Here is a 13,873-nt window from a genome sequence, read left to right as displayed (position 1 = left end):
GCTGTGTACGGTGTTGAGACTCCACTTCTCCAAAGCACCGAGTGATGGCGCCGAACTTCCACCCATCTCTAAGCTTTGCCCACCACACCTCGCCATCATCTCGATTCTCCACCCTGAGAGCTCCCGTGGTTTCCATCCCTACCCGCCATCTCGCCTTCGCACAGTCTGCCCTTCAATGCCCCGCCTCCATCTCATCTTGAGCTCTTCTCTTTCAATCGCCTTCCTCACTCTTTCCGCAGATCCGCTCCTTCCTGAAGGCTGGATTGTGTTCAATGTGAAACGGGAAGGTAGAATCGATTCGGCTCTGGCGTATTGCACTGAAGACCTCCCAGGTGCTCGCGCGGGGCTTTGGACGAATTGGAGCGATTCCGGCAGGAAAGAGAAGGAGGGAGCATGGCTGGGGCGAATTGATTTCCAAGGGGTGTTCAACGCGGAGAGGCCTCGGATGCTTTGTCGTCTGGAGAAGGAACACGAAGATGCGTCTTGCTGCGATTTCCGATGGGCGTATATGAGGTTGCTCGGCGTATGCGACATGGTCATTGTCGTGCTTCACACGCCATACAGCTCGACGGCTTCTTGGTCGGCAGGTGCGGTGCTGTTGTTGTCAAGGACAGCGTCGTCCATTAGGGCGGCCGACTGTAATGATTCTGTATGTTGAGGATGTCGGTGCCTGTGCAGTCGCATCTTAGCCATTCGACGGAGGAGAAGAATTCGTCAAGGCCATGACTGCCCTGTTGCATAGAGTGGACGAACTGCTCGCGCAAGCGTAGAACGACCTGGAATGCGAGGATTGGGAAGGACTGGAGCGGTTCGTGGAGTGGGTGCAGGATCTTGCGGGGGGAGGAGGAGATGAAGTGGTCGGGGGAGATGGTCAAGGATGCAAAGTTCCGAGCGATGCTCCGTTGATATTGCGTGCTTGCTCGATCAGAGCAGTACAGTAGATTAGGTACGGTGACAAGACAACGCTCGCAAAACCACAATTGCCGAAGTTGGGACTATCGACTTTGATTTCACCGGCGATATCTCCCGTCTGATCGGTCCAGCTCCATCAATCAACTCCTCCGGCGTCCTCTTCCTGTTAAGCTGCCTCCAACATCTGCATGCTTGAATAATAGTTCGGGTGTTGTCGAGAACGCAACGTTCGCTGCTGAGAATATTCACCACGCACTTCAGCAAATCTCGATGCCACTCATGGTAATATCGCAGCCAAAATGATAACAAGCAAAAATCTGCATGCAGATTAGCAAGCCGGTCAAAAGCCCATGGTAAAAGAGTCGCCTCACCATGTTCCGCGGACCGGCGGGAGGCCTGCAAATCCTTCGGCATCAATCTTCGGTGATGTCGGCATCGCTTACAGACGGATCGTCGTATCGCTGTGCGGTTCGGCGTTGGCGCTCTCAAGCCGTCACAGGTGTGTCGTTTTCCTCGAGCGGGTTGTGATGGGAGTTGTTCGACGGTGGTGAGAAGAGCGGCGTAGTTGCGAGGCTCTTACGTGTGGGATCCAGCCCTCCCTGCAACTCGGCAGAGTGCGGCGCGGCGACGAGGCTCGCATGGACCATATCCAGCACTCCTTCCAACTTCGCGATGCGCGCGCTTGCAGCTCCCAAGTTTTGTTTGTCCAGCCCTCCCTCCAACTCGGTAGAATGCGGCGCGGCGACGAGGCTCGCATGGACCATATCCAGCACTCCTTCCAACTTCGCGATGCGCGCGCTTGCAGCTGCCAAATTTTGTTTGTCCAGCCCTCCATCCAACTCGGTAGAGTGCGGCGCTGCGACGAGGCTCGCATGGACCGTATCCAGCACTCCTTCCAATTCCGCGATGCGTTGTTTGTCCCGGCCTCGGAGGGCTCTCAAGGCGGCGATAGTTTCCTTCTGCACCTCGATGATGTGTTGTGAGTCCTTTTCCAGCTTTTCGAAGGTCTTGGAGAGGGCGGCATATCGCTCGTGTATCTTCCGATTGGATATCACGGATGCTTCCGCGGTCTCTACGGCTTCAAGGAGATCGTTGCGCATGGTGACGATGTGTGCGGACTGGACGCAGCTGAGAGGCGGGTCGTTGTCGTGGAGGAGGAGTCGTGCAAAGGCTGAGAGGCGGGTCGTTGTCGTGGAGGAGGAGTTGTGCAAAGGCCGAGAGGCGGGTCTCTATCGTGGAGGAGGAGTTGTGCGCGGGTTGAGAAGTGGTGTTGTTTCGTGGAGGATTGAGGGAGGATGCCCGCTCTGCACGGAAGTAGAAGTAGGCGTCATGGCGTGCTCAGAGGGAAGGAACCGCCCAGGCTGGAGATGCCCTGATTCTGCTGAGCCATGATGTGTCACGCAAGAGTGTGTGTCGAGTGTGTGCCGATGGTGTGTCGATGGCAGGTCGCAGGGAGGTGCAGGTTGGTACCTTGGCGAGTTGGACAGCCGAGGCTCAGGCCAGTTCACCGGATCGGATCGGATCATCTCTTCCGCTCCCTGCTTCCGTCACAGTGAGCCTCAGGCCAAATTGCCGAGTCATTTGGTTTGTATGAGACGTGGCCCTCACGTCACAATCAAGCACCTTCAGTTTCCAAGTTTAGTCAATGCAAGCATCTGATACTCTCGCAATACATGGCCCAGATTCGCTCAGGTGGGATTCAAGCGCTGGACGTCAGTCCTTTACCATTGTCCTTTGCTGCAGGTGCCCGGATTGCGTCCGATGTTATCCTCTTCTGTCACCTCAGTTCGAGTCTTTGGCTCAATTGCAGGACGACTTGGACATGGCAACTCGAGGCCGGACGATCAATTGCATCATGCGACGGTGGACTACCTCGTCTTGCACGCCGCACGGTCGCGGCTCCTCGAATCCACATTTCGCATCTCCCGTCCCTAGCATGTTACGATTAGTAATCATTGCTTGTGACGTGAGCGTCACGTCTTAAGCAGAACTCACGTGGTCGTCCTACGGGCGTGAATTGTTGGAAAGGCAAAAGGCGACGCCGCCACTAACTCTTGCACACTTGCGGCTTATATTCCTTCTAACATGAATCATTCAACCTTTCAGCGACCTCACCGTACTGTGGACGGCGACTATGCTCCGTATTCCATGCAGTCAAATCTACAAAAGGGGAAAAGACGACAGGTTAGATACAAGAGCAGCTTTTCCGCGGAGGACTTGTTGTTGGACAGGCAACTTTAGAGGAGCAGTACGGCGTTGAGGAGGTCTGCGGCACTTAAACAGGGCGGAGGGGTTAAGTAGGGGAGATGTCGTGTTGGAGAGGACAGAGCTCTTGTTGGTATGGTTCATTTGGTCGTTGGTTACGGTTAAGCCGGTTACCGGTTGGTTTGGTGAGGCCTTACCGACCTTTTGGTTAGTGTTGGTTAGAGCATGTCGCCGACTGGTAACCAACCGGAAGTACGTCCGCAGCCAATAAAACGAGGGCAGCGAGGTCGAAGACGTTACCGAGTTACGAAGGAAACGAGTACTAATCCGCGCTATCGCACCTCGCGATGTTTTAATATATCCGGGCTACCGCTGTCTAACTTAGACGTCCTTTTCTACGGTAATATCGAAGGCGCCCTTTACACCCGGACGGTATCATTTTGGCCCCCGAATTCTTACGTAAGTTGGTATTATACCAGTGGTGCATTTGGTATTGCCTCGCGGGCAGTTGGTTGGTATTGGTGAGAGACCATCTTCAACCGGTAACCAAACCAACAAGAGCTCTGGGAGAGGAGATGCGGTCGAAGGAGAATTTGAACATGTAGATAGAAGAAGTAGGATAGTGGACAGACTCCTCTCCCTCTTGTCTCTCTGTCCAACATTGCAACAAGTTGCCGACCTGCCATCTCTAGCAGTCCGTTTTCGGCAATCTCAACCCGTGAATCAAGCGGAAGCCTCTTGAAGGCTAGGTGTCGGGGCGGATAATAAAGTTGAAAGACTGCCCAGAGGTCGAGTCCGTTATCACTCAGAGGGCGAAGAGAATTGGTGCTGGTTTGGGAGCTTGCGACCTTGCTTCGTATCCTACTCCACGACGGTCCGGGTAAGGGATGTGTTAGGCATAATTAAGGAAGAAAAGACAAGGAAGGGCAGAACCAGCACCATCAACCAGACGATGGCGGTGCTGGCAAAGGCAGGCCTTTGCGACATGATCGAATTCGCTACCAACGCCAACATCGATTCGACTCCCCGAAGAAGACTGCCGGAAATACCGCCATCACTACTAGCTCGATTAAAGCACCTCCTGCCACCAAAGTTCGCCACGGCTCCGACTCACAACCCAACCACCTCAACCTCGGTGGACCGTTTATCTCGCTCTCCTTGACCACTTCTCCTCCTCCTCCTCCTCCTCCTCCTCCAACCCCGGTCGTTATCGCTGAGACCCTTCCTTCCTTCCAAAATCGATCCCGCCGCAAGATCTCGACACGAGCTCAAGACCGACCAATCCATCCTCGACGCTTAGGCCTTTGTCGCTGCCCTTCACGAAGACACGTTTCGACCGGTCTTGCTCGTTGGTATCGTGTGTGGTTTCGGCCAAAGGGGAAGACCAAGCTCGCGCGGTAGTACGGATAATAACAGGCATGCTGGTCCTAGGAGTGGAGTTCACGGACGAGGTGCAGTAGTCCATTCCTTGGAGGACCAATAAATGGATATTCTTGAACGCTCTGCTTGCCAACACAGCCCCACTTGAAGACCAGTCACTCTTGAGGTAGTCGACCCTCTAGCCGGCATCCTGCTCGTCGCCTCGGTGGAGATTATTATTCGCCGTTCGAATAAGGAGCGGAACCTCAGAAGGCTGCCATCTCGGGAGATACAGAGCGTTGCGCCAGTAGGTGTAGTCGCTGTGGGTGAGAATGAACCCGCTGTCGTAGCTGGGGATGTGCTTGGCCGGGTAGGTGGTCTTCAGGACGGCGCAGAGTCAGCCAGTGAGTCGGAACTTCTCACTCAGCTCGACAATTCCCGCTGCCGGCGCATGATCGTCGTTGCGATGCCGAATTTGGCAAGGTAGCACAAGACGAAGCCGTTGGTCGTTGCCCAGTAGTTCCTCCGGGATGGGTTCGGTCATGCCGACCGCGCGGATGGTCCATGTTGTAGGGAAGAAGAAGAAGAAGACGACGACGATGTCGTTTGGGCCGGTGGTCCAGAAGCCGACCGTATCGACTGTGAAATCAGGGCAGGTGGAAGAAAATGAATTGCGTGCGCATCGCTATTTGGGAGTGAGCAAGAGTTGAGTTGGTGGATCAACCCTCCAAATCTTTTTCGGCCGCAAATGTGCGCGCTGGCGCCTCTTTCATCGCCGCAGAATCTCGACTTGCATTCCACTGGCATCTTCGAGGGAACCGGTCGGTGTTGTAAGGGCATTCGAAGGTTTAGAGATGGGCATGTTTGGCATGATACCTCAGGCAGAAGTTTGTTTGTGACGTGACGGTCACGTCTCAAACAAGGCTTACGTAACAAGAAAACTCCGCCCACTCACGTCACAGTCACGGCGGTGGGTGATGCTGGGACCGAACGTTGAACCTCCATCTCGCTTTTGGCCTTCCCTTCTCGCCAGACCCCTCCCTCGCTTTGCACGCGACACACCCCTCCGACCATCATCTACGAAGCATTGGGCGGTCCCTCCTTCACCACCGCCTCCGCCTCAGCCCAACCCAAGATCGCTCGCTGCCTTACCTAACCTCCCACCTCTCGCCAAACATCGGCGGGCGCTATCTCCTCATGCCAGCTCAATAACCTCTACGAACATCTTGAGCACGATGCGGACCGTGAACACAAACAACAAGAAAGAATTTCGTCGGCGTGCAATTCGCAGAAACAATAGCCGAGTTTGATGTTAGTCAGCACTGTAGATCGTATGTGTTGGGTGGGAGGGAGGCCAAGATGGAGGATGCCGATTGCAAGAAGAAGGAGAGGATGAGTGCCGCGTACGATGATGGCCAATTTCGGCGCCGCGTGGAAGATCGCAAGTCCAGGCAGAGGAGGACCGGCGGGAGCAGAACGCGGCCTCGTCGAGAAGGAGATGGAGAGGGAGAAGACGACGATTCGGACACCGCAGCGCAACGACAACATTCTCACTTGGACATACACTACTACGGAAAATCATGATGCGCACAGAAATGTCCGAGAAGGAGTTCTCATGTCATGTCATGTCCATTCGTCTGTCCGTCCATTCATCCTTCCGTGCATCCACCTCTCGTATACTTCATGCGGAAGAAAAGAGCTCACTCTTACTTCTCCAGCAGACCATTGATCGTCGTTCGAACCCTCGACAGAGATGCCTTGATCTTCCTCACATCCTCATCGATGACGTCTGCCAGGTCGCTCACATCCACATAGATGGTGTTCAAGTCATTAAAGAGGCACTTGAGCGTTGCGGAATCCTTCTGCTCGCTGGACAGCAGCTCGGCAAATTGTTTCATTTGGCTTTGGACATCCGGCCTAAAGCGACTCGTGGCGTCGTTGATCTGTTGGAACAATGTGGAGCACGTCCTGTTGTGGGAAACGGCGCTCTCAACCATCTTTCGAATCAGATGGCTCTCGTCTCGGATTTTGGTAAGGTCCTCGCGCACGAGTTTCATGTCGTCCATATACTGGGATATCTTTGTAAGCTTTCCCTCCAGCGCAGTCCAACTGTGAGTACCGGTAGCGACATCGGCCTCTCGAGCGTTCCTCTTTCCATCAACGTAGGTTTTGAGATTGATCTGGCTCATCCTAGATTGCTGCTGAGGCGCAGCGATATCGTCGACGGCATACCTCCATAGCTGCATAATGGCAAACAACCGCAAGGGACTGTCTGCATTTTCATTGCGTGTCAGGAACATGGCGGCGAGAGGAAGGGAGAGATCCTGGACGTCATCCTGACCCTCGGTTTCGTATTGAGGCAAGGAGGTTGATGTAAAGGACAACTTTCCTCCATCGGAGAGATGGTCAAGGAAGTCCTGGATCACTTTTGAAGAGTTGATGCTCCGCCCGTGGGGTGGGACATACGAAGAGTACGTGCCTCCACCTTTGTCCCATTCAAAAACCACGAGTATCGTCTGGACATGCTCGCCTTCCGAACTGAGAAAAGCACAGCCACGGTATGTTGACGAATTGTTTTGCTCGTATGTGGAGATGTGTTCTCCCAATGCAATGATCTGCGAGGGTTGATCTCGAATAACAACGGCATTCGGTGCGATTGCTCGGAGGAAGGTGTCGATGTGTTCTGGACTGCTTTCCGTCGATATCTCAATAGGCGCACCCGTGGATGTGTTGTTCGGCGTCGAGGTACGCGCATGTTTGGTGGGTGGGAGTCCCAACATCTCTTCAATGCGACGTCTCTTGGGCATCACGTCGATGTTGTCGTCGTCCTCCTCGTCCGTCTCGTTCTGCTCATCCTTCTCGTCCACCTCGTCCGTCTCGTTTTGCTCTTTCGACTGGGAATAGTCCTTCTCCCATGGACGCTGAAATGGGTTCTCGGTGGAGGCGGGCTTTCGGACGAACGCCAGTGACGAGTCGTTGATTCGCCAGAAACGGAAGGGTGACCGAGCTGATTTTGGGGACGCCAAATGACGGGGTGGTGAGAGTGATCGTTCAGGGCTGTGTAAGAGGAGAGATTCGTCGTCGTGGCCGTCGTCGTCTCCTTCTTTGTAGGGGCTGGGTGAGCTTGTGATGGATGGAGAGCTGCGATCGTCGAGGAGCCCAGTCGGAGCGCAACGACCGACTTCGGGTTCGCCGCGGTCGTCGCAGGATTGTGAGGCGGTCGATGATGGAGTGTGAGTTGGCGAAGTATGTCGAGGTGATGAGGCGGGTGATGTCGGGGTGGGAGATGTTGGGGTGGGAGTGCGCGGAGGTGGTGGTGGAGGAGGAGTGAAAGTCGAAGTCTCGGCCCGCGGATCCGGCGGGGAAGGTCCAGCTTTTTCTCCAGCACCGTCATTGGCATCATCGCCTTGAGCTTGTTCATGAGCTTGTTTCTGAGCTTGTTGATCACATGCCGCATTTCTCGCCTGAGCTTCGTGTGATGCTGCCAGCGCTTGGATCTCGTTTTGTAGCTGCTTCTTCTTCCTCTTCAGCGCCAACTCACCATCTGCCGGCGTCCAGTCTCGATTGAAGTTCCGGTTGGAGACTTGGACGGACCCATCTTTACGATCCTGGCGCGCTTGACGCAGCCACTTGACCGCTTCCTCCCTGTCAGCGAAGATGTCGCAGTTTTTGAGATGGTCCAACAGGCGCTTGCTCCTGCATCCATCCAGGCCAAACAGCCCAACCATGTCCAGCAGCGGCAGCCGCCACAGCGCGCCATCTTCCAGGGATCGTAGGTATCGTGCGCACTGCTTGTGCATTGCCTCGGTCACGATGCGAGTGAGTGTGTCGTAGAGGCCGGCGTTTTTGAGAGCCGTGAGGAGGACTTGGGCGTGCAGTGTGTTTCGGGCTTCGCTCTCTCGACTCCAGAGTTCGCGGAAAGCGTCGATGGCGTCCCGCTGGTTGTCAAGCATTTGCTGGGCGAGCTTGTTCACCTCGGCTTCGGCATCGATCTCATCATCACTCGCCATTGTGATAAGACAGCCTGGTCGGCGTACCCGTGTAGAGGGACCGTGCGCCGTGGTGAAGGTACCTGAAGGACGGGACCTTGCGTGCGTGAACAAAGCTGACTCATCACCTCTCGTCCTTCTCCTCCGAGACCGACAACAACCTCCACCACCGACCAGTGCCAGTCAGTCAGTGCTCATTCCCGTACATCTGCGCTTTCTCCCAGCTTCGACTGGCTGTTTCCAGCTTTCACGCACCCACTGTCTCAGCCCGCAGCGAGAAAGATGCCATCGGCGGTCACGTCACAAAGGGATTAGTAAGCCTCGTTTGTGACGTGGGCATCACGTCTCAAGCAAACTCACGTGACATCAATCGATCCCAGTCCCGACATTCGAAGCCTTTGCGAAGCCAGACCCAATAGATTCCATGACGAGCAAGTCTTTGCGACGAACATGAATGCAGCACCATGTCGTCCAGCTTTCCAAAGATCGGGTGGACAGTCACGAGCAGGTCCTTAAGATAGTGGCGAAGCAGAACAAGCAACCAGCGGCCCTTAAGATCTACGTGGCACTTCTTTTTGACCTATGTACCGTAACTGTATGCTGACTGCGTAGGAAAACTGTGAATTGAGCATGCTGTCGAAGTAGTGGCAAACATCACCGACATGGAACGTTTGAACGCTTCGCTCCGTACCTGGACCCTCTTCGAGCAAACCCCTGTTCTTCTCCGCGTTCCAATCTGCAAGGTTGCGACAAACCCTTGTTTTTCTCCGCGTTCTAAATTGCAAGTTGCGACAAACCCTTGATGTTCTCCGCATTTCAATCTGCAAGCTGCGCCAGATCCCTGTTTTTTTTGTGTAAAGCTCACGCGTATTAACATGCCTTTTGAAATGTGAAAGTCGCCAAAAAGCTGGAGTTCTTGCTTGCCCTCTGTTCTACATCTTTCCTTGCCCATGTCTACAATCTCACAGCTCATACGAGCGCATACTCACTTCCGAGCCGAGCGCCTCAAAACTCTCTTCTTCCCTCGGAATTCGAAGGGCTTCTCTATCTTGATACTCGCCTCCGCCAACCTGGCATCAATGCTCTGTATTCATGTCAGCGATAGCTTTCGGGTACCAAGACCTGCTACTACATACCTTGAGAACTTGGAAAAATTGCCCGACGTTCTCGTTACCTCCAAAGATGCGGGCCCAGTCTTTTCTCGCCGCTGCTCGAGCACGAAGCACATGCTTCGCGGCCAACAGGAGGTAGACCCAGACCGTGCTCTCGGGATCCTCGTTCAGTGCGGCAGAGCTGGGATTCTTGAGTTGTTGTCTACACAGCGACGCGAATCGTGGAAGTTGTTGGGGATGCAGGAAGTGGCCTCCGAATGACAATGTGGGTGAATCTCCCGGGTTGCGAATCACGGCGTGCGGCGTGCCAGCGGGGAAGACGACGGACTGACCGGCTTCCATGACGGTACAGTTCCAATCATGGTTCTCGAGTGCATTCAGGAGGTCTTGCTTTTGCCATTGCTCAGTCTCGGCATCGTTCATGGAGTCGCACCACAGAAACAGTATTTCCCCTTGTGCAATGGTGATGTATGTCCCCAGTCCGTCGATGTCCACATGCGGCGCGCTGAGAGCACCAGATTCGGCAAAGGTTGCCCATCGACATGGCGAACGACCACCAGCCATGGCCTTGGCCTTTGGGGTGCGATTTCGCATTACTGCAGCCCAAAGCTTGGGGAGAAGGGTATGCTCTCCAATGAGCATCTTGTGTAGAGTCTTAGTAGGCTCATCAGTTGCAGGTGCAAAGTCGAGGACGTTGAGAGGTGCGCTAGAGGGTTCCGCAGGGTAGTCGAACTGGTTCATCAAGTCCAGGAGAGATAATTCCTTGACTGGCGTCGAGCTCATCCCCACGCTTGGATCCTGTACGGAGAACAATTTGTCGTTACCAACGACCTCTTGCTTCTCCTTCAAGACACGCGAAATGTCATACCGCTCTACCAGCTTCCGGACATTTGGATCATCCACGAATACGGGCTTTCGACAGCCCGGGGCGTTTCGCAGGACTTCCTTGACTTTGGTAACGTCTCTATAGATGGCATCTTCACCGTTGAAAAGAACTGTTCTAGTTCTATGCAGCAGATTGTTCAGGGTCCCCGCTTGGCTCCATTGGAAAGTCTCTTGAATATTCACATCCTGAGTCTGCATGTCCAGTTTGCCGTGTACCATCGCTCTGAATCGGACGGTACGTTCAGCCATTCTTGAGAATGAAGGCTCTGCTACGTTTGGATTCGTCCGACCCAGCTCTCTTGCATGAGTCTCGATGAATGGTACATTGTTTTGTTGCAAAGACGAATGGGTAGCTTGGGTGGCGTGTCGGAATGATGAATGGGATGCTGGCTGAATGCGATGATTTAGATGCCCTTGATGTGTCAAGAGAGGCGATGCTGGCAACATAGTGGCAGGCTGCGGGTCATTTCCATACCGCAGCGAGGGTCCTCCGTGTGGGCGGAATTGCTCTTAAGAAGGATACGGCGACATCCGACTTGGATACTCTGCGGAGTAATATTGCTGCGCATGAAGTGGTGGAAGTCGAGAGGGTGGTACATTTATCGGGTCCAGCCATGGCCGCTGCGTGTATTGTCCAAGCGGTGGGTGTGAAGCTGTATTGTCTTAATCTGCTCTTGCAGCTGGTCCGGCAGTGTACAGGTTTCCCGTTTCGAAAGTCGCCGGATTGTATGAATCTTGGGAGAATTGCGAATTATTGTAAAGAGCATGGATCCGATCCGGTTGAGGCTGGTGGGAAATTTGGGGAACTTGTAAAGCATAGAATGGAGCACGAGCGCGATGCGCATAGAAATCGTAGGAGGATGGAAAGAATTGTAAAGGACCGAGCGGAGCACTAGCTCGATGCAGCGTCTCAGAGGCCACGTCCAAGGGTGGTAGTCGATTTTGGCGACCGAAAGGGTCGGCTAACGCAGGTATCGGTGTCGCTGGCGGGCGCCTGAGTTTGACCAGATCAGTTGGTGTGCGAAACGAAGTTGACGCGAAACGAAAGCACTGACTGGAAATCGGACGAATCGTTATAATACTCCTCGTAGATTATCCGCCTCTTCAAGGCCATGTCGCTTCGCCGCGTGAGGTTGACACTCTGGTGTCTCTTGCTGTGTGCAGAAGAGAGTGGTTATTAAGCCAAGAGGAAGAGGAAATCCAAATCCAGACCTTCTGCAGGAACGGAGCGCATATTACATAAACACCTTATCCCGTGCGTGTGTCTGTGAGACTGTACATGCGGGTCGCCGACTGTTGTGCCTGCTTCCAGGTTAATGTCTTCTATTGCTCCTGATGGAATTATCTAATCGCTCTTGATGGACTAGAGTCATCTGGCGAGCCGCGGGCCCTCTGTGTAGAGGTAGAGCTACCTTACCTGACGCGCATAAGGTACGGCGTGTCTTGATATGTTCCATTAGCTTAGCATCCATGCTGTCCGTCAAATCTACACAGTCTGCGCTGTCGTTGTGTAGAATGTGAGAGGTACGCTAGCGCTGGACCGTTGGTGTGCGAGTTCAGCCAATCAAGGCGTGACTTGGGCTCACAAAAACTCCAAATGTCTAGGGGGAGTACAGTCGGAGGGAACACTCGAGTTTCCCCGGGGCGTAGGATGCATCACGACTGCGTACTTTAAATCGAATTTAGACAAGCGAGCCGAAGTTGCAATATAGCGAGGCGACGAGCGATAGCAACGAGGGAAGTAAGTACTAGACCGAGCCTAAAGCGAGGTCGTACGTACGATACCCGAGCGCGTAAGGCATAGTCCCCTGCCCGCAGCGGCGAGCGCCTTAGTAGAACTATTTGGCCGCCGGAGGCTCTATTACAGAGGCGTGCAAAGTTGAAGTTCGCCCGCAATTCGAGTGTTCTTTCCGACTGTACTCCCCCGAGACATTTGGACAAAAACTCCACTCCGCCCACATGGCTAAAGTTTGACAGGTATTCTCAAAGCGCATCGGTTGAAAATGACTGTCGCTGGCCTCATCGTCCTGCTCCGCCACGTCCCGCTCCGCCACGTCTCTCTCCCGCTCATCCATCCGCGCCGGCCACAGTCATCTGCTGCAGATTCCGACACTTTTCAGCTTGACGAACCGACCAAGGTCGAGCAGTGTATGTCGGCATCTCCATCTCGGAAGACATCAGGGCAGCATCACATCATTTACCATTTCTACGACAGCCTCTTTCTCCGCTTGTCGAGGGATGTCCGAGGAGTGGAGACCCTCGGATGCGATGCGAGATGGCTCGTGTCACTCGGCAAGATATCGCATGCTCGCATAGGAAGTCGCATTCTGACCCCACATGTAGGCGAAAGGGTGCTTCGTAACAACTCGTCGAGATGCCACGTCAGTTTGCATCTTGGCACTGAGGAAGGGCGCATGCAGGTGGTTTCATCTGTGCATGAGGCTTTCTGGTTTTGACTGGACATTGCGACATCTTGGTGTCACAAGCACAGCGGGCGGACTGAAACGGTACGGTGTTGACTGGACAGGATTCTCATCAATTTTCGATCAGTCGGCGAGACAGCACAACAATGTCTTTTCTGACATGAACACGAGTCCAACTTCGAGTGCGATTTGAATAAGGTAGAACTAGAACTACGAAGACTTGGCGCCGGACGACCTAACAGACGGGTGCTCGTATCGGTCACCTTCACCATCAATCACACTCGGCCCTGCACAAATGTTACACGGCGGACAGCGCGGCTCTGCAAGAGGATGAGGTTGGTCTACAAGGTATGCTCGCAACGAGGACGGTGGCAATCCTTCCATCATTCTCTCAAAGGGAGCCCATCTCCGCCGCAACACAACGGCACCGATCTTTTCAATGCAGTCCACAGTCTTTCACCCTTGATCGAGTCCTTTCTCGTCTCCATTCTTTGAACGACTCTTCCATCGTTATTCCTCTGCGATGACTTTGTTCTCTACTCTACAGGAGCCCTCGCCTCCTCTCGGAACAGATCTCAACGACCTTCCACCTCCTCGTCAATCAGAAGAATCTCTGCCCAAGATGAATCAACCACCATCATCGTCCGATGCTCGGCATCAAGCCGCCATTCCCAACAATCACGCCACCCGTCAATCCACCAACGGCGGCCGGCCCACTCCTCCGCCAGAGAAGCTCGAACCTCGGCTTCAGGCTGAAAAGGATGCTCCCCAGACACAGGTACGTGACTTCCCTTGCCACTCAGCCTCGCAGTTCCGCTGACGGTCTTCAAGCTTCCAATCAGCACGGGCGACCCGACCGACATCAAGACATGCCACGGCGCTGCCAACCTCGCTCACCGAGTCAACAAGTTGCGCACAAAAAAATGGCGTGGGCTGTCTTACTTGCCGCACGCGCAAGAAGACGTGCGACGGAGCCAAACCACACTGC

The 13,873-nt window shown here is 54.1% G+C and overlaps 5 protein-coding genes across 5 annotated transcripts; 1 reads left to right on the top strand and 4 right to left on the bottom strand.

The window, feature by feature from the left end:
* Window positions 1–175: 175 nt before the first annotated feature.
* Window positions 176–906, top strand: MYCGRDRAFT_97649 (uncharacterized protein; the record flags this gene model as incomplete). The annotated part of the gene is made up of 2 exons (XM_003847328.1): window positions 176–587; window positions 743–906. The coding sequence occupies 2 exons, from the start codon at window positions 176–178 to the stop codon at window positions 904–906; spliced, it is 576 nt and encodes a 191-aa protein (XP_003847376.1).
* A 491-nt stretch (window positions 907–1,397) lies between these two features.
* On the bottom strand, window positions 1,398–2,318 carry MYCGRDRAFT_111747 (uncharacterized protein; the record flags this gene model as incomplete). Its single annotated transcript, XM_003847274.1, has 1 exon — window positions 1,398–2,318. One exon carries the CDS (start codon window positions 2,010–2,012, stop codon window positions 1,398–1,400), a length of 615 nt encoding a protein of 204 aa, XP_003847322.1.
* Window positions 2,319–6,010: 3,692 nt separating this feature from the next.
* Window positions 6,011–6,621, bottom strand: MYCGRDRAFT_83134 (uncharacterized protein; the record flags this gene model as incomplete). Its single annotated transcript, XM_003847273.1, has 1 exon — window positions 6,011–6,621. The coding sequence occupies one exon, from the start codon at window positions 6,372–6,374 to the stop codon at window positions 6,183–6,185; it is 192 nt and encodes a 63-aa protein (XP_003847321.1).
* A 321-nt stretch (window positions 6,622–6,942) lies between these two features.
* MYCGRDRAFT_106612 (uncharacterized protein) lies at window positions 6,943–7,787 on the bottom strand (the record flags this gene model as incomplete). The annotated part of the gene is made up of 1 exon (XM_003847272.1): window positions 6,943–7,787. A coding segment is annotated over one exon (339 nt), but the record flags the coding sequence as incomplete, so codon positions are not given.
* Window positions 7,788–9,450: 1,663 nt separating this feature from the next.
* MYCGRDRAFT_97646 (uncharacterized protein) lies at window positions 9,451–10,711 on the bottom strand (the record flags this gene model as incomplete). The annotated part of the gene is made up of 2 exons (XM_003847271.1): window positions 9,451–9,549; window positions 9,602–10,711. The coding sequence occupies 2 exons, from the start codon at window positions 10,709–10,711 to the stop codon at window positions 9,451–9,453; spliced, it is 1,209 nt and encodes a 402-aa protein (XP_003847319.1).
* Window positions 10,712–13,873: the final 3,162 nt, after the last annotated feature.

Source organism: Zymoseptoria tritici, chromosome 15 (genome assembly GCF_000219625.1).
Source record: "Zymoseptoria tritici IPO323 chromosome 15, whole genome shotgun sequence".
NCBI lineage: Eukaryota > Fungi > Ascomycota > Dothideomycetes > Mycosphaerellales > Mycosphaerellaceae > Zymoseptoria > Zymoseptoria tritici.
The sequence above is the reverse complement of the archived record's forward strand: the minus strand, read 5'-3'. Positions and strand labels throughout refer to the sequence as shown.